This window comes from Lathyrus oleraceus, chromosome 7 (assembly GCF_024323335.1).
Source record: "Lathyrus oleraceus cultivar Zhongwan6 chromosome 7, CAAS_Psat_ZW6_1.0, whole genome shotgun sequence".
NCBI lineage: Eukaryota > Viridiplantae > Streptophyta > Magnoliopsida > Fabales > Fabaceae > Lathyrus > Lathyrus oleraceus.
Window position 1 is genome coordinate 269,909,830 of NC_066585.1, and position 27,884 is coordinate 269,937,713.

The 27,884-nt window shown below is 34.7% G+C and overlaps 2 protein-coding genes across 3 annotated transcripts; one reads left to right on the plus strand and one right to left on the minus strand.

Annotated features, from left to right (window-relative positions):
* The first annotated feature begins 11,523 nt into the window (after positions 1 to 11,523).
* LOC127107904 (uncharacterized) lies at positions 11,524 to 13,116 on the plus strand. Its single transcript, XM_051045249.1, has 5 exons — positions 11,524 to 11,645; positions 11,767 to 12,174; positions 12,340 to 12,396; positions 12,608 to 12,742; positions 12,906 to 13,116. The coding sequence occupies exons 1-5, from the start codon at positions 11,643 to 11,645 to the stop codon at positions 12,969 to 12,971; spliced, it is 669 nt and encodes a 222-aa protein (XP_050901206.1). The 5' UTR covers positions 11,524 to 11,642; the 3' UTR covers positions 12,972 to 13,116.
* Positions 13,117 to 13,301: 185 nt separating this feature from the next.
* On the minus strand, positions 13,302 to 22,241 carry LOC127107903 (uncharacterized). 2 transcript variants are annotated; one of them, XM_051045248.1, is made up of 13 exons: positions 21,588 to 22,241; positions 21,125 to 21,241; positions 20,853 to 21,045; positions 20,460 to 20,626; positions 20,173 to 20,344; positions 19,172 to 19,233; positions 18,690 to 18,771; positions 16,550 to 16,607; positions 16,241 to 16,365; positions 15,976 to 16,059; positions 15,819 to 15,889; positions 15,411 to 15,460; positions 13,433 to 13,684 (listed from the first exon to the last, which is right to left on the minus strand). In XM_051045248.1, coding segments are annotated over exons 1-12 (1,626 nt in total). In that variant the 5' UTR covers positions 22,082 to 22,241; the 3' UTR covers positions 13,433 to 13,684; positions 15,411 to 15,459. The 2 variants fall into 2 exon arrangements, with proteins under 2 accessions (XP_050901204.1, XP_050901205.1); XM_051045247.1 differs by lacking the exon at positions 15,411 to 15,460 and having other exon boundaries at positions 13,302 to 13,684.
* Positions 22,242 to 27,884: the final 5,643 nt, after the last annotated feature.

Genomic DNA, 27,884 nt, shown 5'->3' on the forward strand with positions numbered 1-27,884 from the left:
CTTTGAACAAATTTCTTTGAGGGTGACAGCTGCTTCGTGGATGGTTCGACTAGGATCATTAGGCCTATAGGCAATTTCAAAGTAGTTTTGAAAAGCTTGGATTTCTTTTATAAGCGTGTAAGTACCTTTTCTCGTCTTTTCCTGCACAAGAAGAAAATCTTTGTCAAAAAGTTGAATGAAGGAAGAGACATCACAAAATTCCTCAATGTAGTATTTAGTCCACCATCTCCCAAACTCTCGACTACAAAGGAAGTTAGGCTCGAAGTTAAACAGAGTAAGTTGGGTTCTGCCAATGTATCTGGCAATTTGCTTGAGGGCAGTAGCTTCATTGTGGACTGTATTGTGGAGAAGGAGACTACCCTTTTTATCATACAGGCACTTTGGAAGAACCTGAATTAACCCAAATTATCGAGCGACAAGGTTGGGTTGATAGGTTATCAAAGTAACCTGAACCTTTGAAGGATTAAGTTGAAGGGTTAGAATCCTTGGGGTCAAAAAGGCTTCCCAAATCAGTAAAGATTTTGTTTCTTGTTTCTTGGAAGGAGATGGGAAAGTCCTAGTAAACCATTTGCGACCGTACTTTCTGAAGGCAAATGGGGCCATGCTCGAAGTGAACATATGGCACTTGGCGAACATCATTATGTAGCTCATGAAAGTTGATTGAAGGGCTTGTACTTCATCATTAGGAGTCAGCTGAGCCAGTCTCGTGCCTTTGATCCTTATGTTTTTAATCTCCTCAGCTTCTTCGTCAATGAGGCCTTTGTTCGACAGACTAGCCTCGAAAGTGGCATTGAGCCAAAGTTGCAATAGCCAAAAAGGGCCAGAAAGGAGAAAATTCCCTTTGTTGCCCAAAATTTTCAATTTAGCGACTCCATCGCTCAATGACTCATATAAACTTGCCAAGATCATCTCAGTTATATAAATATCATGCCCAACATGTAGTTGATTCGCCAAAGTGAGATATTTCTTGGCAACTTGCAAGGATTTTGAACAGAAAACAGAGTGGGACAACCACAAGGCCAAAAAAGCTTATGCTCCACGTCGGAGACGGTGTCAGTCTCTTTATCGTGATAATATGCAATGTGCGTCGAATATGCTGCTCTGCTGGTTGAAAAGGCTATGGTGTCCGCATCATCAATGTCGGGATCGTAGGTGTGTCCGGTAGGTTTTAGCCCTGTGATAGCGTCCAGGTCGAAAAGGGTTGGCGTGGCCATACCACAGGGGAGGTGGAAGTATAATGTGTATTGTCCCAAAAGTATAATGAAGAAATCAACATAGGGGTGTTGTACTCTAAATCTAGCTTCGACAGCATGACCAGGTCATAAATGCATGTGTCTTTCCAATCCTGATATTTAGATTTCTCTACTTTTTTTAACCAATCTAGATAATCAGTGGGATCTTTGAAGGTGGGGATAGCACGGAAAGCTCTGAAACCATTATTCATAAATCTCAAATCTATAACATCACTATCCTTAGGGTTTTCGGCGGTGGTTATTCCAGTCCTAGCGTTTTTCGCTTGCGCTATAGGCTCGCATTTGTGATAAGAAGGAAAAAATCTCTAAGCTTACTAGAATCAATATCTAAATCAGCTAGAGGTCCATACAGTGCATGATTCTTTCCAGAAACAGAGACGGGAATGAGTACCTAAGAAGTATAAATTATGCATTGTTCCTCCGTTTTGGGCTCTGGTATGTATTATTGGTTACCAACCGGGAGTGGAGCAGACAATATAGTGAAAGGAGGAAGCTCTGAGATCTTCTCCGGAGCTTTTGTCTTGGTGGTTGTGGTCTTGATGGATATGTCTGCTTCTTTAAGGGCTTTGCTTGAAGTTGCCATTGTTGGAGATTGAAAGAAATATGGGTTTTGGTTGAAGATTGTTTGAAGAAGAAAGACTAGAGTGTTGGGGAATTCAGAAAGCGTAAAGTGTGAAATGGGTAAGTTTGTGGGTTTTATAGGCGTGCTTGGAAGAGAAAACGCTTCAAATCAGCATTAATGGTTGACAAGTTAGTGGGACACATGTCTTCCTTGGGCAGTGTGATGGAGATGTTAATTAATGCCTGAACCCATAATTTCCTAGAGTATAGGAAACATGATGACTGAAAAGATTCGGTTGTGGGATGAAAAGACGTGGTTAGGAAAAAGATAATGATGATCTTGACGTCACCAGACAAATGGAGAGACTGAAAAGTTTTGCAACATTGGAACACTTGGCACAATGTCAGAGTTGTTAAGGCGTCGAAACAAGGTCTCAAAAAATGTATTTTTCTCTCATATGTCGAAAATAACATTTTTTGGGGCAAGTTGTTAGCTCATAATTTTGGCGCCCATTAAGAATTACCAAAAAAGGAAATCCTATGTATATATGTTTTCGAACAGGAGGTGATATTCGACCAGATGGAGGTGTTTCGACTGGATTAGGATAATAAGAGTTAGCATGCAGTTGAGACTTCAGAAATATCTCTTAAAGTGGCTGAAGACGGTTTTCGATTGGAGATTCAAAATTAAAATAAAGGAGAGAATTTTTCTCTGATCCGAAACTGTTGAAAGTACACGTGGAGCATAATGCATAGTTACATCCATGCAAGGTGCCATGTGTCTCAACGTGATTGAAGGGCCGTCAGAAACGGTTATTTTGATCAGGTATAAATAAAGGGTCTTAGTGTTAGGATAAGGTTGTGTCAAAGTGTGTAAATTTACCAAGTATTCGTGTGAAGAAGAATCGTAAATCACATAATGTACGTTTGTTTACACCATTGTTAGTTATCTCAAAGCAATACAAATTTGTCTTTATCTTTCCAGAAATACATTTCTTTACTGCTTTATTCCAAACACTCTTCCTTTACTTCGTCATTTTAAAGTCTTAAGCTTTCTTTGCTTTAAACACTTACTTTTGCCAGTTAGTTATTATTGTAACACCTCAAAATTTGCCCTCTTCTCTTGGGACTAGCATTAACATTGTGCATATCATTTTAGGTCATTAGGCATTGCATATTGCATATCATGTGGTAACATTGTGCAAGTCATTCTCCCAAGTCTTGATCAGAAGATGAGGAGTCAAGGTGCAAGCCTAGGGTTTTACTGACTGATTATGGGCCATCTGAGGATTGGGCTGTGGATTGGGGTTTCATGATTCTCAAGTGTATTGGTCTTCATCTTGTTTGAAATGATACATCATCATCATCATGGTTGGATGTCATCAGGAGATTGAAGAAGATTCCTTGAGATTAGGGTTTTGACCACTGGTCAACCCTAATCAGTTGCATTGGGCCAATCAGGGCATAATCAGGAGATGAGGTCTGTGATGGTTATGAGGATCATTCTTTGATTATATTGTGCTTATTGAGGCTAGGGTGTCACCCTTGAGCCATTTCAGTTGAAGATTGGGGTTCAAATTGATCTGTGCATTGCCAAATTCATCTATCAGATGAAAGGTCAACTGTGGTCAACTGTACATGATCTGGTGGATTTGGAGGTGGAAACAAGTTAGACACACTTCATTCATGTTGGAACAAGTGTTATTTGACATTGCAAAGCTTAAAAATGAAGAAAATCAAGTCAGGACAAAAACTGCCAAAAATAGAAAGTGACTTGTAACTGAAGTTTCCAAAAATGGAAAGTTTTTGACCTCAAAAACAGATGTCCAAGGAAGCTTCAAATGAAAAATTGTTCAACATGACAGATGTAGATCTTGTTCTCACCTTTCCAAAAAGTCCAAGAACTTGAAAATCCAATGTGTGGTTTGCAAGATATGGCTCAGTGAATTTCAGAAAAGACCCGTAATCAGGAGGCCATAACTACCACATACTTTGTCCAAATTGCAAGTTCTTTATATGCACAAACTCCATTTGACATGTACTTTGAGGGTGCATCATTGGATTTTCCCAAAAATGGCCCAGGCAAAAAGTCACTTTTCAACTGGACAGCTGAATTGGACCAGGGGCAAAATTGTCCAAATGTCAAAATATTGGGAATTTTTGAATGGGGCTTTTTCCAACACCTCAGGAATGGCATTTTAAGTGTGTTTGAATATTCATTTCATGGTTAATGCACATGGTTTGAGTTTTGTCTTGAAAAATGGAAATGACAAAAATGGACATTTTGCAAATACATGGTGAGTTTGAGAAATACATGACCAATTGCAATGGGAATTGTTTCTACACTTCACATATGGTGTTTTGGACATGTTGGAACCAATTGTGAGCTGGCATGTGCTGTCATTGTGTATTGACCAATTTGCCCTCATTTGCAAAAATTACATTATCACTTAATTAAGCCAAATGATAATTAACAAGATTAGAGCTTGGATTAAGGGTGCATATAAATTCCAAATCATCTCCTAATCATAACTAACCTCACAATTACCAAGAACAGATCTAGAAACCTCTCATTCTCTCCATTTTGCTCAAGAACACACCAATCTTCAAATCCAAATTTCTTCCTCAATCTTCAACCAAAACTTGATTTTCTTTTTGCTGTGATCTTGTTTCAACATGTACTAGGACTGTTTTCATGATTCATCATCAATCAAGCCTTGCATCGCAACTGTTCAAGAACACCTCAACAATGGCAAATTCGAATTAAGAGCAGTAGAGGTCGAAGCAATTGGAACTGGACGCGTCATTCATCTTCCACAAGGCTCTAGTACAACTGTTTTGAAGAGTTGGAGCTTAAAGCCGCGATCTACGCACTGCCATTGCCGGTATGTCGAAATTTTGAATCTCCTGTTTTGTTCGATTGATAGGTGCTTTGTGTAGTGCATTTCTTGTAGAATCCAATGGTGCTTGCGGTTTATAGAATGGTTGACTGTAGCTTAAGAAATCGCGATTTGAAGATAAGAACATAAACCCTAACTCACTCGATTTGGTTGATTTAGGAACAATTAGGTTTGGATAGTGTGATATTTGGATTGTAGGAGTTGAGACGAGTTCAACGGATATAGCCTCGTCCATTTTCGTTAACTTTTTGTGTTCTTCGTTTTTTTCATTTTTCTGGAAACGTTGTGTGTTGGAGACGATGAGAAACCTTGTTTGATCTTGAAAATGCATTTGAAAATTCAAAAAGCTGTTTACCGCCCCCGCCAAATGATAATTACAAGTATGCTATTGCTAGTTTAATTTAATTTTGTTTAATTATTAAAAATTGATAATGACCTTAAAAAATTCATAAAAAATAGGAGAAAAATCCTAAAAATATGGAAATTTTTTCTATAGCTTCCTTGTTGAGTGTAGGTTTTTTTTGACCTATTGGTCAAAGTTGTGCATGGCAAATATCTTGTTTGACTTAGACTTTTTTCACATGTATCCATTTTTGACACATTCTACCAATTTGATCATGGAATGCTCATATTGTAAAATAAATTCTTGAAAATTTTTGTGATGATTGTAGACTCATTGATGTTTATTTATATGTAAATTTCATGAATTTTTGATACCTGGTTAGAGAGCAGCAAATTCTGGAACTTAGGTGTGACAATTTGTGTCACACCTCTTGATGTCAACTTGTTGAATTTAATTGGATAACCTATGCATGTTAGAATTGAATGAAATTTGGCATGGTGAATTGTTGATATGTTAGGATGTTGTATGAATTTTTGTAGAATTTTTCACTGCCTTTTCTAATTGATCATGATTTTTCATTTCTGGTGATTGAAATTGCAAGCTCATGTGATACATGTTGGTAGATTGATTGGGAAATCCTCATATTGTATTGTATGGCCATGAAATTTGATATGCATGAACTAGACACGTTGTGTGACCTCCCTGTTTTGGTCGCATCCATTTCTTTTTTGTTTTCAATGAGATATGAATTTTTGAATTGGATGTATGCATTGATGGTGTGAATTGAAGCATGAAATTGTGTCTGTTTTTGACGATTTTCATTGACATGGTTCCATTTGCCCAATTGAGCTCAAATTTGACATGGTAGACCTTGATTATCCCCTGTTTAGGTGTATTTAATTTGAGAATTTTTGGATTTATTTTGATAGGGATTTGAATGCAATACTTCTGTTTGTATGCTTGGTGGTTCATTTGACCTCATATGGATTGTTTTGTGCATGAATTGAACATGATGGATGATATAAACATGAGACCAATGATGTTTGATCTTGTTTGATGTTAATTTGATGTTGGATGGTGGATACCTTGCTGTTTTAAGTTTTTCTTGCTTTTGGACCCTAGGCTTGGCCTAGTGGTCTAGTTGCTAATATTTGCTTGATTTTTCAGGATCAAAAAAGCAATGTACATGGAGAATGATACAAGTTGATTTTAATTGATGTTGTGGATGTTTGTACACTAACATAACATTGTTTTGTAGGTGTTGGAGCTTGGGCTTAAGCCTTGAGCTTGCTTTGTGTTGTATTGTTTAAACTGTTTGATTGTTTGCTGTACAATTTGTCTGATTGAATACTGACTGAGTTTGATTGTTTCCAGGTACTTTAGTTGCTCAGTTCCTTGTGAACTATTGCTTTGCTTTGCTTAAGCAACTTGCATTGAGGTAACTTCCTAAAACTTCATGTAGTCTGGAGACCCGGCTGTTACCGGGCCGGGCAAATTGTCTGAAGTCCTCCTTAAGAGGCAATGCTTGTGTATGTTTATTTTTAAGCCAAGCAGGAAAAGCCCTTCAAGTAAGGCAATTGGTGGAAGGTAGGGACAAGCAACCTGTCCCCCACTATTCAGTTGAGTCTTCTCCTTGCTCCCATTACATGGTTGTAGCATTGAGATCAAAAGCCCAAGATCTGTTGTGTCAGAGTCATCGAGTATAAAAGGGTTCCCCTATTCTGGACCCATGCTCATTTGTCAGCTCTCCCTGGTTAGGGATAAGAGCTGTGAGGTCTGATCCTCACTTCATCCTTTCATCTGCTTCACCTTAGCCTCGTAATGGCAAGGTTAAGAGCAAAACCAGCCTGTACAGACGACTCGCTTCGGCGGTCAAACCCCATTGATTGAGCCCCTTGTGTGGTTATAGCGCGTGCTCTGTGAATATCTGATTGACATGCTTGTTTGAGATGCCTGTTCTCATTTGATGTATGATATGATTGTATGCTTGTGTGCTAGCTTCTTTCCTGGTTAGGTTAGTTTGCTTATGCAAGTAGGATAGAAAACCGAACTTAGGGTTAACGATGCATGACAACATTAGGCTCGAGTCTCAGCTCCCTAGTTGTGTATTTTTCCCCGGTTTCTGGTTAGCAATTTAGTCCCTTTCAGGGGAACTACATCGCCCTGATCCTCGTTCCAGACGAGGTATGTAGGCAGGTGGTCGTGCGAGACCACTCCGGGCAACCTTTTTTCTTTTTTGCGTGTGTTTACTTGTTATCTGATTATGTGTGTTTGGCTCGGATGCCGACGTAAGCCCAGTGATTGGCTGTCGGGCTCCACGTTTGCCCTTTTGAGTGTGTTTTGGTTCGGATGCCGACGTAACTCCATCCAGTGGTTGTCGGGCTCCATGTTTGCCACTCTTGCTTGTTTGTATGTTTTGTGTTGTTTGGCGTGCGTAAGCCGAACTACAGAGGCTCTGATTCTTGTTCCAGACAAGATATGTAGGCATAAGGTGCGATACCTTATCGAGCTCCCTTCTCTTAACCCCACCTGCGTTCCCCGTGTGTGTGTGATGTTTAGCAACCTTTTCTTTTCTTAGAACGTGGATCCCTAGGAGTACCTAGGACGTGAGGGGTGCTAATACCTTCCCCTTGCGTAACCGACTCCCGAACCTTTTCTCTCTGGTCGCGAGACCATGTCTTTCCAGGTTTCTCTGAGCGTTTCCTTTCCCTATCTTGGGATAAATAACGTTTAGTGGCGGCTCTGTGTGTTTTTATTTTTAGGCTCGCCGGTTGATTTTCGCAGGATGCGACAATTATCATAGTCCTTTACAATTTCTCTCTTTAATCCATATTAGTCTTTTACTGTAAAGTTTTAATCACTAGTCACACGAGTACTGTCGAAGTGTTCACGATTATTAAAAATCATTTTCAAAAACAACTATCACATGTCCTAGGATCAATCTGATCAATCATGTGAGTAACCAAATTTAGAAATTTGGAAGATCAGCGGGTGTTTATCAATTTTTAAGGTAAACAACGATATGCTGGAAATTGTTCTTCGATAAAGCTAGTAGAGCTTCTAACATTTAACCTACCTTATGGTTCATAGCGTCCATGTCTTCTCTCGGCGCAACTTGATTCAGTTCCAAACGCTCCATTATCCTTCAATAGCTACCACAAGTTCGCTATGGGTATCGGGGAATCAATTAACGTTATGGACAAAAGGTGACATGAGTTTTTTGTTTTGGAAAATGCTATACATGATTATGGATGCGAATGCATGAACATTTTGTTATTTTTATGCAAAAATGCAATGCCATGTTTATGCATATTTTTTATGCAATTTCATGTGTGGGCTCAAGACGATGTGGGTAATAGAACCACATAAAAACTTATTTGGGAGGGCTCTAAACTTTTCTACCCAACCCCTCACCAGGGATAACTCTAAGGTTTCGACAAAAGGGTACCAGGAGTAATGGACCTTAATCATAATTTTTCCACGCAATGGGAAAACCATTTTATGATAAACTTCACGAAAAGATCTACTCTAGGTGGGGTATTTGCATTGATCATACAAGGTGTGCTCACTGGGAATCAATACTACACAACCATCATAGATGGAACGGATTCTAAAAGGTCCTTAGAGTCATTGATCTTAAACGGAGTTCTGTCATGCAATGGGCTATCCATTTTATGACGAACTCAACAAAGAAGATCTACTCTAAGTGGGGTATTCATGTTAACCATTCAAGGTATGCTACTTGAGGGTTAACACTACACAACCACCTCCTAACTTATGCTCATTCTTTTTTTTTTAAATCTCAGAAAGAGAGCTTCACTCAAGTAAAAAGTCCCAAAGCCCGCACATAAATATATACACAAGTATAAAAATGAGATAAATCAAAATAAAGAAAACATACAACAAAGAAGAAGAAACAACAAATCTAACAAACAAACCAAAAGTTAACTAAAGAATGGTGGACTCGCTTAGTAGAATTTGTCCCCTGCAAAGTCGCTAGTTGTCACAGTGCAAAAAATCACTCAGATGCGTCGCACACTCGGAATAACAACAGAGTCAACACCGATCTTTATTTATTCCAAAGAAACGAGAGAATATCGAATAAAACCCGCTAAAGTTAAGGGAAATAGTCATCGCAACCAAATCGGGTTCAAGAGTTGGTTATGCAAGAGGAAGGTATTAGCACCCCTCACATTCTTTGTACTCAGCGAGACCCATTTAGTTAGTTATGCGAATGAGAGTTAGCATGAATCATTTGTGATCTTCTTATGGAGCGAAAATGAGAAAGAAATGGATTAAACCTATGTTTTTTATTATTGTGCTCGCCAAAATTTCAGAATCATGTGCCAATGTATTCTCATGGTGCAATGAGAAAATCAGAGCTCTGTAGTTTATGGTAGAAAATCACAAATTGGTTGATTTATTTTAGGGAGTGTTGCTTAGATCGCATCTGAGCGGTTAAATCTTTACTTGTTGCTCACTCTTGAAGGTTGAAGTCTTTGTTTGTTTCGCGTCGAAATGGATATAGCATATTCGTTTCTGAAAAAGGTTTTCAAGTCACACACGTGCGAAAAGAGAAGTTTGATTAATTGACTTGATTATATATGGAGTTAAGTGAGCATAGATGTGCTAGTAGTGCTTATTTACCCAAGATATTCAAAAGGATGTGCTTCCAATTGTCACTTGTTATCCAAGTTTATGAAAATTAATTTTTGTGAACTTTAGTAAACATTTGAGCATAGGTGTGCTCCTTTCGCTCGTTTACCCAAGGTATTTAAAAGGTTGTGCTTCCAATTGTCCCTTGTTGTCCTTGTTTGATTAGAGTATCTTAAGACGAAAGACCAAGGTATTCAAAAGGTGTCACTTGTTGTCCTTGTAAGGGTGGGTTTGAATGTGACGTGTTATTATGATGTAAGGAGATCTTTTCATTTTTTTTGACACGTTGAGGCGTATGTGGGTGAGTGGGAGAATGAGTCTGAGTTTTTTAGTTACCAAAAAATGAAGAGTCAAAATGTTGGAGAGTCAAAAAGCACCTTTTTAGTGGGAGACAGTCTATTGTGGGAGAAGTTAGAGTATTCTAATTTCACTAAAATGTCCAACAATATCTTTAATGAGTGGTTTATGAGATAAAATGAGTTAAAATAAATTAATCACATAAATTTTAAACAATTTTAAATAATTAAATAAAAATCAGAAAAACTATACAATAAATTCTATTTATTTTTTATATACTTAAACGAAAAAAGAAAAATAAAAGGGATTAAAGTAAGAAAAAATCAGACGTAAAAATGTGTGGAAAAATAAAATGAATGTACAAAAATGATTATCGCAAAATATATTTTTGAAAAACATACATGTTTTGATCAAATTTTGAAGTAAAAAATGACCGGTTAAACAGACTCAGACTAATAAAAATGTGTATGTAAATAGTGCCGAAAAAATAAAACGAGCACGTCAAGTTGAACTACACGGACTGTAGATCGATAAAATTGGCGTATGCAAACTCGATTTTGAAAATTTTTACCCGTTAATTTTACATATATTTGAGAATCAATTCAACTAATCTGTCTGTAGATCTGAAAATTCATTCTGATGATCGTTGATTGACTTAAAACAATACATGAGACGATGAAAATACATGCAATGCAGTTAACTCAACTTTTTTTTTAATTTAAAATCAATTAAAAATTGTCTGAATATCGATTTTTACTAAACTAATGAAATGATTGAGTGAACTATGATACAAATGCGGTCGATGAATTAATGCTCAGAGAAAAATTGGAGTATAACATAAGTTAAGAAATGTTGCCTTGAAAATTACACATTAATTTTAATAAAATTATAAAATTATTTTTTTAATTATTTTTTTCAAAACAAATTTACTACCACTAAAACACAAACACAAGTCCACAAGTTAGCATTATATACTAGTTTGATAGGTTTAAAGTGTTTTTCATATAATATGTGACCTAGCTTTTTAACGGATTATAAAAAATCTGATTTTTTTTTATTTCAAGAAAATCTAGTCGGACCCAAATCTGTGTAGCATGAATAAAATAAAACAAGATATTAATCCTAAAATATATAACTAAAAAGAAAAAAGAAGAAGAAAACAAGAGGTGGGGTGTGTCTAACAAGTGTCTAGAGCATGGCAGCTTGTGGTTGGCATTGCTTGCGGGACAACAAACACACGAGAACTTGAGGTTATCATTGCCTTAACGCCACAACTAACAATCTTTCTTAATATCCACAATTATTCCACTTCTTGCTTCTTATTATCTTTTTCTTTTCTACTCTATCTCAATCTTCTTTCATCATCATATTTATATTAAACTGGAACTTATTTTATTAATCCTTCACCCAGAAAACAATAACAACAATATTTTTAGAAAAAAAAACACCAACTGAATCTGTCTCTGCTTCTGTCTTTAACAGGTAACAACTAAACAAAACATTTATGTCTTGTTGAGTTTACTTGTCATAAAACATGTTTCATATAGTTTTTTAAGAAGGTTACAATTATTGATTATTTACGGTTGAGTTAGGGAAAATCATAAGATGATCACTTTCTGTGCATAGAGTAGGATGGTTAGTTAATCAATTATTGTTAGTTAATCAACTTGAAGAATTATAACAAGTGTGTCTGAGTTTTGTGGTTGCTAACAATGTTTTATACTTTATTTGTATTTGTTTATGAAACTGAGTGCAGGAAACAATGAATATTATGTCCACCAACCAGTGTGGTTGGCCACTGAGAATTCAGGATCATCTTGACAAAGGAAGTAGTATTAATAAGGCTCCATTTTCAGGATATCACTCTCCTTCCAAAGGATTGGACTTCCCTAATGTTGCTCATAATTGTCGCCGTAGTGCCAGAAAATGTAGACCGGTTTTTTCGAGTACAGTGAGTGACAGTATGGATCCATATGATTCAGATGAGAGTGAGAAGAACAAATCTCAGAATAATGATGAAGTTAGAGGGGTGAATAGTGAAATGCTCAGAGAAAGTCTCGAGAAAATAGTTGGCACAGATGATTCCAGGTTTAGTGGATTTGACCTTGCTACTCTTATCAGGAAAAAATATGGGAAATCTTATGATGTTCAGTTGATTAAGAAGGTTAGTTTCTTACTAGTGGAATTACATGACTTGAGAGATTCATGTCCGGTGATGTTTGTTCTTATATATTCCTAGGACCTGACATGGGAATCTCTATTGTATTGTCTGTGTTGTCCTTTATGTTCTGTCTTTTTTCTTATTTTGCTGCTACACAATTTATTCTAGGAATTCATGGGAAGAAATCTCCTTGCTATGAATGTCATGTGGAAGTACATGGAGCAGGTAAGAAAACACATGTTCAACATCTTGTAGTTTCTATAGGTATGAAATGTAAATTAAGTATGTATTGCTCTGCACTGAAAAATGTAAATTTCAGAAATCAAGATCAAAACCATGGAATTTGTTGTATAGTATTTATACTACTATTGTCTATTAAGATTATCTATGTGATACTATTTAAGTATGTTATCTGCATTTTTTTGTACTGCTATAGAGATCATTCCCGCTGACTGAAGAAGAGTATATTTTGAGACTTGATGATGTTGCAAACTCATTAAAATGCTGGGGAGCCGTCTCACATGTTCGGAGCAGCCTGGCAAAGTCGAAAGAACGGCCTCGGATAGGGAAGGTAAAATTATGCCCTTCTGTCATATGTACACACATCTAGATGCTGCCTTGAACTATGAAGTCTCATCTGTAGTTGAATTCATATTAGACTACAATCCAAATTTAAATTCAATTTAAAATTATTACTTTTTTTTTTGTTTCTAATTTCTTGTTATTCAATGCAGGCTGTAAGCATCTTTATCGATATGGACGAGTCTGGTGCAAGAGCAAACGAGTGGATCTACAAATAGATTCAACTGAAAGAACTTAAAATTCATCTCAAAGGTGGAGTCTAGCTAGCAGGACCACCATTTTTTGTGAACTTGGGGATTTATTATACAATTATACTTGGATAGTAATCTATAGAATCTAATGTTTCTGTTAGCATCGTTTTAAGTCAACTGTGTTTTTTCTTCTTCCTGTCCTTTGTGCTTTGTCAGTTTACAATATTGATGTGAATTTTAGTCGATATAAGAATAGCATACATCCACATTAAATTTCTAGGATATAAATGGTTGTGTTATCCTATGTGAGTATCATTCTTCGAGAGAATGACTTGAACATTCAATTGCAAACTATAGTGATTAAAATCGCAAACTATATAATTTACATGTTATATAATTCATCTTTGTTTCCATTCTTTACAATAAATATAAGCCGACCTAACTTTAGCAACAGCACAATCGCCTCTTATGTAAACCTCTATCACATATGCTATAAGGAGCCTCATAGGTAACTTAATTCTATATAAATTTGTTTTTAGGATCAATACTACAAAAGTTTCCTTTTCTCTCGTCTAAAATAGAGAAAAGGAAAACCTGAATTGAATCTATTTTAAGAGCTGTTATTTTGAACTAGCTGCAACTGGCTCTGATCCTCCATAGTTGGTGAGTTCAAGAGCTTCCTGAGAGAACGATACTGCAGGCGGACATTCTCTCCAGATCCAATAATCTTGAGCAAATACCTGTACAAAACATCCACATTGAATGAGATTATATAGTATTCCAAAGAAGCAGACTTAGCTAAAGTTTGAAAATAAACCTCGTAACCAAACCCCACCTATGGTCCTCTAATATTCTAAATTATCATAATAGAACATAATTGTCACACATTTTACAAAATAAAGTGTTGTTAAAACTATACAGCATTTTGAGTCACTGACTAGTTGAAAACAAATTAAGATCATTCAGAAAAGTTTAAAATATAGAAAGTTGATTATGCCAGGGTTTGCTTGCTTTGATACGAATATAAAAAGAATAAAAAATAAAAGTCAATCAAGGCGGAACATAGTTACATAAGTAAATTATTCACAACTAACACTTATCCCACTAAATGGGGCTGACTACATGGATCAAACTCCGCCATAATGTTCTATCAAATACCATGTTTCTATCCAATTCGTTAATCTTGAGATCATTACAGCATGATATATAGTAATACCAAGCGTATAGAAAATCTCTCTATATCCCCTCTCAGGTAATTTAGCCAGTTACACAACTAGTTAGTTACTTAGTTGACGTTATTAACTGTTAGGGAGGTATGACAATGCAACAAAAATCAAATCTTTATTCACTGGGTAGAGCCAGTTACTTGGATAAGACGGCGCTTTAATTTCCTATGGTCCTATTATATATCAAGTTCCATCTGATTTCGGAGTCATTATTGATGGTTTGAGTGTGACCTAAAAAATTTCTTGGCCTACCTTTACCTCTAACTTTCATACTATTCTTCATTTGGCCAACCTGCTTTATAATGCTACTATGGATCTTCTCCAAACACACTCAAATCCCCTAGGAGCTAAGAGAAAAATCTACCTTTTTTACAGCAGGAGCTACCCCAACTTTCTCTTAAATAAACATACCCTCCCTTGTCTAGTATAATCACCTTGTTGGCTCTTTACCACCTCACATTAAATCCTTTACAAAATGACCTAAAATAGGAAGGACACTGGCCAACTATTCAGAAGAGATTATGTCTTTACTAGGGCTAATTTGAACCTACAATGCAATTTCAGAGGTGTTCTTCCATTTCAGCTGGAAAATACACTTTGATGTTTGGGGCAGTACATGTGTTCAAGGAGTAGCAACTCAAGTCACAATAGAAAACTTTGTGCATAGTTCCATTACCATGGATGTGTGATTTCTTGTTGGAACAAAAATCCCAGGTAATTCAATCTTATGGTGCTTCATTATTTTCATATGGTCTTTTTTCCTGCATGCCCATTTTGTAGACATTTATTTAATCTTCCATGCATCTTTATTGACGAAAACTTGTTGAACGCATCATTTGGGCTCATAATAAATTATAAGTTGCTCCTACTGTCAGCCTAGAGCCTCCTTGTACAGGGATGTGTTGTAGGAGTAATCCATAAACTTCCAAGTAGAATTGCCACATGTCATTCTTAGCAAGAATAATTGCGGTGGGGTGATTGCTAGGAGGATTTGAAAAGCATGGTGGCATTAAGATTTCCAAGGTTAGGCAAAACTGAACTCAAGACCATTGATCGTGTTTGGTTTGGTATTGCTTTAAGGGGTATGAAAGTTCATATAGATTTTACTTGAGTGCAACTACCATGCAATGCACAAAAAATAACCCATCCAAACCATAAAGAAAAAACATGGCAAAAGCTAATAAAATACTCATAGAAAAGACGTACAAGTCAAGGTGGGAAGATTAGCCACAGCCTATACCTGGGACAGTTTTTTAAACATATAGATGTGGGAAGAGATTGAAGCATCATCTACACATTTGATAAAGAATTAGGGCCTCATCAAGGCAGAGAGGTGGGAGACCCACAGATTTGAATATCAGTACTGGCTAATTATGTACAAGAAACTATCATTTGATATTTATATAAAATTAACTTATTTCATAATTAGTGTGTTGTTAAATTGTGGCCATGCAGAAGGGCGTGGCAGAACTTTTTTATAACCACCATTGAAAATTTGTGAAGGGATGTCCGCCATGGCGGCACCATGGGCCGCACTAGTGTGCACCAATGGTCACAATGGCGTGTTTATACGGCGGATTTTTGGCCTTCAGCCATTAACATATCGAGAGTTTAAACTCAAATTAACAAAATATTCTTCATAACTCACCAGCCATTGAGACACTGAGACGTAATTACAGCTTCTTTCCCAACAAATTTTTCAGGTGTTCTCCTGTTACCCTGTGGATATTGGTGGTTTATAACCCATTGGTTCATCTGATTCAGCAGTAGGCAAAAAATGTAAAAGTAAAAAAGACTGTGTTTACCTTAATAATAACTTTCTCATTTACTGAAAATGGATATTGTACTCCCCGCTGGAGTCCATCAGTAGAAGTAAAATCTCCATTTTCCTGAAACATAAGTGCTAATACATAAATTTGTCTACTCGAAACTAAATTCTTACAGTCTAACATTTGTTCAGTCAGAAAGAGTATCCTGATTAATTAATTAATTAATTAATTAACGTTTACTGATTTGCTACTTCAGCAAAAGTCGGTCTCATCAAAATCATAGCCTACTTGTGTTTTATACCCTGTTCACTCTTCTGATTGGATCCATTGGTTCACCCATTTCTTTCCGCCGCTTTCGAAGAGCGGCATTTCGAAATAACCTTCGATCATCCTCATGCTTGACAGCAGCAGCTGCAGCTCTAAGAGCTGTGAAGGAAATGGTGAAAGCACATTATGTCACACAAACAACTTTAAGAAAAGTATCAAGGAACCTAATGCATCAGAGACAGAAAGATATTACAAAACCAGATAAAAACCTACATTATCTGAGAAGTTTGTGGTTAGATGGTGGAACTGAAACATAATAAAACTACAAAGAAACAGTAAATACCGAGATTAGGGATCAAAGAACCAGTCTCAATATCAACATTGCAGAGGGTGCATCTTGACTGCAACAGAAACAACAATTACAATTATGATTCTTGTCTCTTCTCATGTAACAGTTATAATTACAAATAGATGGTGATGAGAGTAGAAATGAGACAACAAGTAAAATTAAAATAACAATACAGATGCATGAATGAAAAAGTACAAAGAGCAAAAGAATACAAGCTTAAATACTCTTAGCCTATATTGGTAATCTCGAATAGCAGCATAAAGCAGCAGACCCCGAAATCAGAATAGCAGTAGAGCAAGATGGCCTCTATTTTAATATTATTTAAAAACATCTATATATTTATGTATATATAACTATAAATATTTAAGGCTACAACTACTACTTATTAAACAATTGCTATATATAAAAGTTCTATTTATTTACATATTTTGTTATTATTGTATCTTTTATTTGCTATATCTTTTAATATAAGAGTTACAGACCTACTCTTTTTTTGTCAAGCCAATTGTGTCTATGCCGTTCCTGTGCAAGTGAAACCAGGCTCTTAGCACAGGGCCTCAAATTTTTAGGGACTCATAATTTTGCTGGATAGTTTCAAAATATTAATTTGGAACTTTTAAGTATTTGTAACGGTGGACAAATTACACAAAGTTGACAATGACCAAGTGGTTGTGGCATTTGACCAAGTTGTAATTAATGCATGTGCACCTGGTTCAACTCTCATGATAGGCATTTTTGTCAACTCTTAATAAATAGAATTGACGAAAAATGAAAATATGTGGCTGCTGCTGGGGTTCAAACCTCATACCCTCAAGTGAATGGTGCGTTGTTTACCACTGGGCCAAACAACAACTTATGTTAGATTTTGAACGTTATATGTATATAACTATTCGGAATGAATACATCCAAAACTCTTTCAAGAGTTATATCCTCTCATCAAATAACATGATTCTCTCTATAAATAGGGACAATTTGTAGGCAAAAAGTACATACAAAAATCACGCTTCCCATCAAATGAAATGATTCTCTCTATAAATAGGGACAACGGAATTCAAGGTATACTACTTTCATTTGCTAATTACTAAGTTTCCTTCTTTGCTAATTGCTCATTTTTTCCTTCTTTTCTAATTGCTAATTTCTTCTTCTTTGCTAATTTGCTAATTTGCTAATTTTTTCTAGCTTGAAGTTTGCTATTGATTAGAACATAGCTCTTTTTATGTTATTTACAAGAATGACTCTTTTTAATGTTATTGAGGTTATTTACAAGTTTTTATGCTCTATTTATTGATTATGGCTCTTTTTGAATATTTTTGTGCTTCTTTTTAAAGGGGTCCAATTTTTAAGATTGGATCAGGACCTCCAAATTGTTGGAGATGTCCCTGATTATAACCTTACTTAAAATCACATAAAAACAAGTCCAATCTACTTCATTTTATAGAGACCCACCATTCACTAAAGACAAAATAAACGTTAACATAGACAGATGGTGTGAAGGATTCTAGAGTTCTATCGGGCTTCATCTCCACAGCTCAGCAAGGTTTTATACATTTTCAAATCTAATTATTGAACCTTCAGTACATCAAAATCATAACATGTTCACTATATTGTACATAGCCCGTCAAATCTAATTTTAACCCAATCCATCATTCCACAAATTTAAGTTCATTAAAGGGCATGCTGGTGCAATAAAAAACACCTATCGTGGCATGATTCAGGGAGGAGCCGGATGGTGGATTTACAGTACGCAACATTGTCTTGCATTTGCAAGAGGCATGTGACTTGAATTTCTGACCTCGGCAGTAACTCTAACCTTCGTACCATGACTCCCCTTCCCCGTATGAAAGATTTATTCAATACATTAAAGAATAATTTAATATATTCCCTACCCTTAGCATGCATATAATCCTGAACCTAACTATCAAGCTTCCTATTCCGTTGTAGCTACTAATATTCCAGCAGCACCCAGACTGCAATAGAAGTTTGATCTTGGAACACTAGTTAGTTAAGTCATACAGTGTCCAACTATGGTTCAAACGCAAAATTGTCACTTTCATCAGCTGTTGGCCCTCATTTCAAAATGCATAGATGCAAATTGAGTACGCTAGAAAACTGAATAAGACAGAGTCGTACTTACTGTTTCAATGACTCTTCTCAGTGTGAGACCACCAAAAGAATGTCCACATGAGACAAGCATTGCATCTTCCAAGAATGAGCCACTAGTAAATTGGATGAAAAAGGAAAGAGAATATATATTAGAATAAAAGTGAATCTGAATATGAAGGTTATATTTTTCATTTCTCGTCTTGAAAAATGAGGAGGTACAAACCAAGCCAATAGGCTAGTTAAAAAGAAAATGGCCGCATACAACAACAACAACCACCAAGCCTTATCCCACTAAGTTGGGTCAGCTACATATCAAATAAAATGCCCACATGTAAACAGAAATTATTTTTTAAAAATGCACATAATGCATTTGGACTTCAAAAGATTTGTGGCTAAATTTGTTTTGTGAAATTGGAGAAACCAAGTATCTAGAAAAAACCAAGTATCTAGAAAAAACCAAGTATCTAGAAAAAACCAAACCAATATCTGACCTGTGACTTAAACTACACTTACGATAAAGGATCTGATAGAACACTTCTTAATGATGGGTCCTTGTTCACATTGCTTTGGGAAACCTGTGAACGAAAGTGCATAAGTTTCCCCGAACATTGAATAAAAATATTCTCTTAAAAGAAAATTAAATTGAAAGCTTTAGAAGAAGGGTCGCTGCATCAAATGCAACAAAAAAACATTATAAATGACCACTAAACAGTAAAAGGACCATTATATAATCTTCTTCTGAATAGCTTGTCTCAAATGACTAATCAAATCATCCAAATGCTTACATATTTATACTTTTGCTAATTACAGGAAACAAGACGCTAATAGTAAAATTAGTTTAAAAGAGCAATTCAGTTGGTAACTGACTATAGGACAACGGATGCTAGATTAAAAATAGTATTAGTTTGTATATATCATCCAGCCAGAAGAACTTAAATTCAGTAGTAGTCTCATGGTAGTGCATTTGGAATCAAATATGGTCATTTCAACTGGCTCGTGCACTCATCCTCCATAGTCCACATTGTGTCTCAACATGAAAGTTAAAACGCAAAGTTTGTTAGTTACTTTAAAATGGTATTTGAGTCTTTGATGAGGTACAAGAAAGTAGAAGCCAAACTACAGCATAAAAGGCTGTGCAAACAATTTGTGATTAATTTTCTGTCAGTTGTTGTATTTTGCCCCACTTTCCAATAGGATACTTCATATTAAAATAAATCACGGTTTCTATAAACAAAAAAAAAAAAAAAAAAAGAATCACGGTGAATGTGGTCGGATAGGAATTCCTGCAGTGTTTTGCAGCAGAAATGTTACATTTCACAATAAGTATACCAAGATCTTTGGACTATTTGGGTTTGGAAGAATCTAAGATGGCAATGCTCATATTTTCAAACGTGCCTCTTAGCAGTTACATTTATTATAGGTTAGGATCTTCATTTAATTATTTAGTCACATTTGGTTTGAGGCGACTTCCATATAACACATACTCAAAGAGAACATTGGGAGAGATAGCTTACATCATCATTAGCACATTGGCTGCCTATCAGTTCTTCAGCAGCAAGGTCGTCCATAAACTGGCTTACAGATATTGGAACATAGCTTTGAGGAATAACATGACCAGCTGCTGCAATTGGAGAACAATCTAGTATAGCATTGCCCTGTGGCATGAGTCTATATGCAAGTGAAGTCCTACAGTCAAAGAGTACTCAAATAAGGTCCTCAGAAATCTTATGAGGTATCACAAATACAAGGTTTTACTCGCAAAACACACGCTCAAACCAAATTTATAAATATATATTGGCACCTTCCTCCACTATTCGGACTCAGAGAACAATCTGGAGAAGCTCTATATGATGCAGCTGGATGTAGACCTGCAGTAGCATGGCTAAGCGCCCGACCTGTTATTAGTAGAAGATCTCCTGGCCCAGACCCACTGTCTGCCAGATACCAGCGGCCATTGGGATCACATACCTAGAGAAGAGAACAGACTGCTCATATAACTTTTGCAGAAAAATCAATTGAAAATTACCAAAATTTTACTATCAAACAAAATCCCCTAGAGTATTAACATACGCATTAGATGATAGCACCCAACATTACAGCCCATGGGTAAGTGATTATTTTCTCTTCTTTGGTGATTGAAATAAAACACACATGAACTATACTTTACAATTTACATAAAACAATAAAAACACACCTGAAAACCAGGAGTGTCAGAAGATATCAAGGTCAATAATCCCTTCTCGTCTTCACCATTGACGCTGGGCTTACCGCCTCCAATGGCACCTTTTCCATTTTGCAAAGAAGCGTGTGAGTAGGTCCCAACGAGAACAGAAGAAGACACCTCGTTAGCAGGTAATGGAGCATCATCAAGCAGTTGGTTAAAAACACTGCACAGAATAAACTTCTTCCTGTCAGCATACACAGTTTAAAAAAGTCACAAATTGAACATCGAGTCTCAGTTCATACTCGCTTCTCAATCGCAGATGTCTTGCAATGGCTGACAAAGCAACACGAGAAGCCTTTCCCATGCACCTAAAAATATCAGCCATGCAAGGAGGAGATGAATCCCAATCCTCCAAAGCTCTAAAAGAAAGGGAGAGAAAAACATCAGTTGCCATAATAACAGCTCAACAATCATCCATCTCAAAGCCACAGACCATAAGTAATAAACAATTTCCATGAAAGATTATGGCTCTGTTTTAATAATCATCTTAATTAAATGCTTGTAGCATAAGTGTTTATCATACAAATGCTTTTGTAAAAACAATTTCTATAAAAAAAGATAAAACAAAGTCAAATTGTTTTCATACACTCTCAATTAGTCTCACAAGTGTTTTTTTAAGTAAATAATCTCAAATAAGTCCATCCAACCAAGCCCTATGATGACTGAATGAGTAAGAATAACTTATTTATTTATACTATAATATACCTTCCTGCTCTATACATATAAACCCCGCGACTTCCCTTTCCAACACCGAGATGTGCTCTACTCCTGAAGAACAATCTAGCACCTTCCAATCCACATCGCATCAGAGCAGTATCTTCACTCCCTAATTCAATCAACGCCGCATTGTGCTTCAACAGAGACGAACACAGTGTTTCCATCGCCCTAACATAAGGCCCCGCCGGTGCACCGTCATATGGAGCAATGTCCGACAGACGGACCCTTGCCAACTGCAAATTCGGCGGCGCCGTCGAAACCGCTTCCCCGGACGGGAGAACAGCCGCGACCGGCGCCGGAAGTGGCGGGAGCAGGGGTTGGCGGTGGGAAGCGATATGGATAGGCGAAGAAAGATGGGATTGGGATGCCGCGGAGGTGGAGGATGGTGACCTAAGGGAGGTGGTGGTGAGTTGCGGCAACAGTACAGAAGGATTCTGCCGCTGCTGATGTGGTTGATGTTGCTCTTGCATGATCACCACCATGAATCATTCTGAATTGTGTTTGAAGAATTTGATGATGATGATGACTCGGTTAGGGTTGATGTTGCGATCAATTGCCATGGCTCACCATGCCTTTTGCAAGAGTATCACTGTATCAGGGTTTTTTCAGCACTGAACTAGACATAACCTTCAACTCAATTTCACTTTCTTTTTATTTTATTTTATTTTATTAATTCATATATTAAATAATTTACTCCTTAATTTTTTTAATTTATAAATGTTTAAATGAGAAAAAATAAACACACTTAACAAATAAGAAATAAATATGTAAGAAACAGCGTGGGAAATTTGTAAAAAAAGAAAGAAGGTGTAAATGTAAAAAGATAAAAAGGTTTTTATAAAATAAAAATATTGTAGAGGTGTAGAGTAAAAATGGAAATAGATCATGTCCATTTAAATAAGTTTACCATATGATTTATTTAAGTCTCGTATAATGTTTAATAAAGGAGAAAATTTACCTATAATTTTTTTATATGTGGTATATATTATTTTTCAATAAAAATATGACAAGTATATTTAAATATTATTTAAGAATTAAAAATAGGAGAAAATTATATTCATTTAGAAAGTGAAAATAAACAAAAATTAAATATGTATAGAAAGAAATTATACACTTGTCATATTTTCATCGAAAAATAGTAAAAATCACATTTAAAAGATTATATCTAAGTTTTCTCTTTTAATAAAAAATATATGTTTTAAACTTTTTTAAAAATCTGAAACTTGATAGATCGTATTATATGTGCATATTTATTAGAAAATAAGTTAAATATTATATAAAATATCATGTAATTTATTTAAAAGTAAGCAAAATATATTATTTGAAAGTATTAATATAAAACATGTTTTTAAATAGATTTTAAGATCAGTTATCTCGGCTGTGAGATTTATGTATGATCAGTTATACTACTATTAATCCTTGTATGTTATCACCGTTCGTTGAGAGATGACACTCTGATACGTCACACTTGATTAAGTGTCATGCCTGTTGCATATTCCGATCAAGGGAAGATTATTAGACCACTTCAGGATGACAAAACCTGATGCACTTGAGATGATTGTGACATATTTAAGAGTTGACCCAGCAGATGCCCCGAAGGAGCTAGGAGATACCAGAGGGTGTCATGTTATATTCAGATTCATGAAGAGTCGGTATACACACCACATAGTTGCGGCAGTGTAGGCCGGTGGTGGTGATGATCAGGTTATGTATCATAGAGCTTGTTCGTTGAGATCATACCTCATGTGCTTGGTTGGCACGTCCATATTTGCGGACAATAGTGTTTATACATGGATGTGGTTTATCTTAGATACTTCATTAATTTTTAGCAAATTCGTGAATACAATTTGGGGGATAGCTTGTTTGGTTTATATGTACTCCAAATAAACTGAATATTGTCTTTGAAAGACCAAACAAATGACAGTTAGTTGCACGTTGTTGACGGTAGTATATTTGCATCATTTACTATTTATGTGCCATTCTCATAACATTTAAGTTGTGAAATTACTAATAATTCATTTGTACCATTTTTCAGACATGGATCCTCCAGCACTTCCCATACATCTTCAGCTGGTCATATGTTGATGGCAACACTGAGGATATGCCACATGCTTGTGCATTTATCTCGCTCAGAGGGAACCAATTGACTTAGCCCTTCAAAGTGTATCTTGATTGCAGAGTAGTATATGGTATACTTTTTCGGTCGTACAACCTTCACCGCCAAACTTATCCATTTGATGATATAGTCTTCTATTTTGGATAGTTGACTTGTGGGTCACGTCTGATGTATCCACATCTGCTTGAGCGAGTCATGCGCCAATTTAAATATATGTAAGTTATTCCAAGAGACCCATATATATTTGCTCCTCTTACTATGATTTGCAAAGTTGTAGATCCATGTATGATGATTTCCTTAATTGTCTGATATCGACTAAAACACGAGGTGTCGTAGCTTCTAACAAATAGAGTTGTGCATTCGGCTACACCCAATGTTATTTATGAGTGTCACGTTCCTACATGACACCAGATGTTAAGGAAGGTCCATATAGGTCATCTAATAGAGAGATATTATAGGAGGAAGAGGCTAGGGAATATCATGTTGTTGATGTGTTACATGCATGTCATCATATTATGGATCTTGCGCTGATGGTATAGACATATCAGACTTTCTAGAAGGTACTTCTTGGATGACCATTGCAGATGTCATTCTAACTAAGGCGCAAACGACATTGCAATACATAAGGCATCGAAGGAGCATGCGAGTCTGACATACGCATTAGTATAGTATTTGTATTAGGGATTATGGATAGTATTGTTGTTTGCTAATTTGTTATTTGACTATATATGGCATTTTCATCTTACTAGATCAATGTATGTTTCAATTGATAAAAAAATTATTATCATATACTTGGTCAATTATATCGGTGTATTTCTAAAATAGTGTATTAAAATTATTACCTAAAGGGTGATTATGGAAGTGTATATCTGTATTTTGTTACAGAGATGAATCTCGGGACTAAACTATAGCAAAATGAGGACGTGATATTGTTACGAATGGTTATGCATATAGAGTTATTTTGGAGATACATATCCAGACGAAATTATGGCAAAAGTGAGAATGTTACTCAAGTACGCATTAATGTGATGTTAATGGGTGCATCTAGAGATGTACTTCTATATTTGAAGGGACATTTTTTAATTTCGATATAGTGCTTCTCCACGACTAAAGGTGGGAAAATTAATCCCCAAAAAAATCTATAATAGATCTTAAGTCAAACTCAAATCTTAAGAGTTTGTCGTACGCCAGACTCATGCCTTCTAAAACATGATTTATCTTGGTCGATTCCCATCCCTGTTGCAGAGTGAAGGTCTTTTATTTAGAAAAAATCTCAATCAACCCCTTTTATTTTTTAAGGACTTTTAAATTGTTGATTTTATATTTTTACTATTTAAAGAGAATTATTTACAAATGTTTTTAACACATAATACTCAAAGGCATTTCAACAAAAACTCATTCTTATTGCATATATAATCTTTTTTGTAAGATCAAAAAATTACCTTTTAATTCAAAAAATGTTTAGTAATTGTTTTTTAATTTGTAGTTTTTTTAAAACTAATTTATGACTTTTTATCAAAGTTTATTTGAAATAGTTTTTGAATTTATAGCTTTTACCTTAACAATAATATTTTTATCATTTTAATTAAAACTCAATTTTACTATTTATAACTTATTATAATTTTAAATAAAATAATTATGTTTTAAATGGATGAATAGTAGTAAAATTTTATAACTTAAATAAATTATGATCTCTTACTACAATTTTTATTTATTTCTTTTCTATGTCGTTTTTATTACACGTTCCTCCGTATATTCATTGAATATATTTTGATATTATGTTTATATTTAAAATTGTTTAAAGGTGTTTATTATTATATTTTATTACAAATAACAGTTAATTTAATAATAAATATACAATCAATTATATAATCACTAATTTATTGATTAAATAATATTATTTTATATCATATTACATTTATCCGTTGAAACTACTATTTTACCTGACATTTCAATTAACTTATCAACTATAAATTACCAACTATCAACTATCAATCATCAACTATAAATTATTTGTTATTAGTTATCGGTTATAAATTATCAATTATCATATATTTTTATCAAACACAATCATACTATAAAAATTGCTATAAGTTTTTATCAATCATCAATTATAAAATACTTGTTATTAGTTATCAGTTATAAATTATCAACTAATTTATTAACAATCATATATTTTTATCAAACACGATCATACTATAAAAATTGTTATAAGTTTTTGTTTGTGGTAATTTCTTTTTCCATCACAAATAATTTGGTATTATATATCAACCAACTATTTTATTTTATTTTATTATATTTAAAAAATCATTAATTTATAAATATTAACAATTTATTAACATTAATATATGAATATATAAATGATGTCGCGAGGGATTAAATCAAAGGTTAGTGGTTTACATTGATTTAACTCATATAACACATATTAGTTGAGATGTCTCATTCACTCTATTTTATTTATTATATTTAGTTATTTATTAAATATTGAAATTTTAGATATTTTCAAATTCATTAAAGACTATAAATTAAGAAAGACGGATCTAGAATTTCAATAAACGGCGAGCCTTCTTTTTCACAATTTATGTTATTAAAAAATATTTATCAAAATGATAATTTATAAATTAAAATTGATAACTTACTATTAGTAGTAGTAGTATTTTATATTTAGTTCTAAAAAACATTTAAAAAGAATGTTTAAATGCATTTTTAGTCTCTTTATTTAGTCATCTTTAGGATTTTAAACCCATAAAAAAACTCTCCTTAAAAAATTTCAACCTTTTGATTCATCTAGTATTTTTTGTTTGTTTTTTGTTTATATCCCTCCACTTGTGTGTGTGTGACGCTTCAAAAGACTGATATGACCCATAATATGTGGTGTCACGTCGTTAAATGTGCTTACCTAGAAATATCAAATTAAAAGATTCATAATTTTATTATTTAGTTATTCCTCTTTTTTACACGTGTTTAGTTATTCATTTTAATCATTTAAATATTAAAACAACGTTAAATACCCTTTTTGGTCTCGTATGTTAACATCAAAGTTCGTTTTGGTCTCTTAACTTTAAAAAAGTTCATATTGGTCTCTTAATTATTCAAACATACTACCATATTAGTCTTTTTCGTCTAATTAACGATAAATTTAGTGAATGATTTTGAGTTTTCCTGTCACTAATTAGACAAAAATGACTAGCTTGGTATGTTTTGAAGAGTTAAGTGACCAAAATGATTTTTTTTTAAGTGAAGGGACTAAAAAGAACAACGAGGTTAACATATGAGAGACCAAAAAGGATATTAAGAATAAAAACAATTTATTCATATTAATATTAATCAAAGGTTTAAGAAAACCCTAAATTATTGTCTTCTTCGCTGAGCTTGTCAAAGTCAACCATCTTTTTTGTTAATTGGATGGTATTCCATTGTCTCCAAGTTTAGACAAACCTTAAACCATCGTCACCCCCATCATCCTCACCAGAAACAATCATGTTCCAATTTTTCCAAGCAAGTAATTGCACAAAATCTCCTTCCATCCAAGACGAATGTAGGTGTGGTTTTGATGCACCATTTATGACATCATGGGTCGATGTTAACTAGGACGTCCTTTTTAAGAGTACGAGATGTATAAGGTAGGTATTAATGTTTATAACTCTTCTATTCAAAGTTCATTATGTGTGATTCAAAAATCCTTAAACTTATTCTTCTTCTATGTCCTCTATAGCTTAAGAGACATAAAAGGTGCAATCATTTTGTTTAGTATGACAAATAGATGGCCCCAAGAGAAAAATAATTGATTTTTTCATTGCATCAAAGATTAAGTGTAGATAAGAATAAGGTGAATGAAGGCACACTCGAAGAGGATTACTTTTAAAAATGAAGATAGATTTTTTGAATATGCAATTGAAGTTTACATTTGTTATGACCTTTGTGTTGTTAATATGATTAGTTGCAACAAGTGTAATGAAGTAAGAACTGTCATTATTCTAAAATTGTTGTCAAATGATATTGTTATAAAAAGTGTAATGAAGTTGAAACAACCTTGTTGTAACTTATGTACCAGCTACTTATGAATGAAAAATATGTTTTGATTATGAATTATTCAAAAACTATGTCAACAGATATTGTTCCAAAACTATCTAACTTATTATGAATATTTCTAAAACAATGTTAATTGG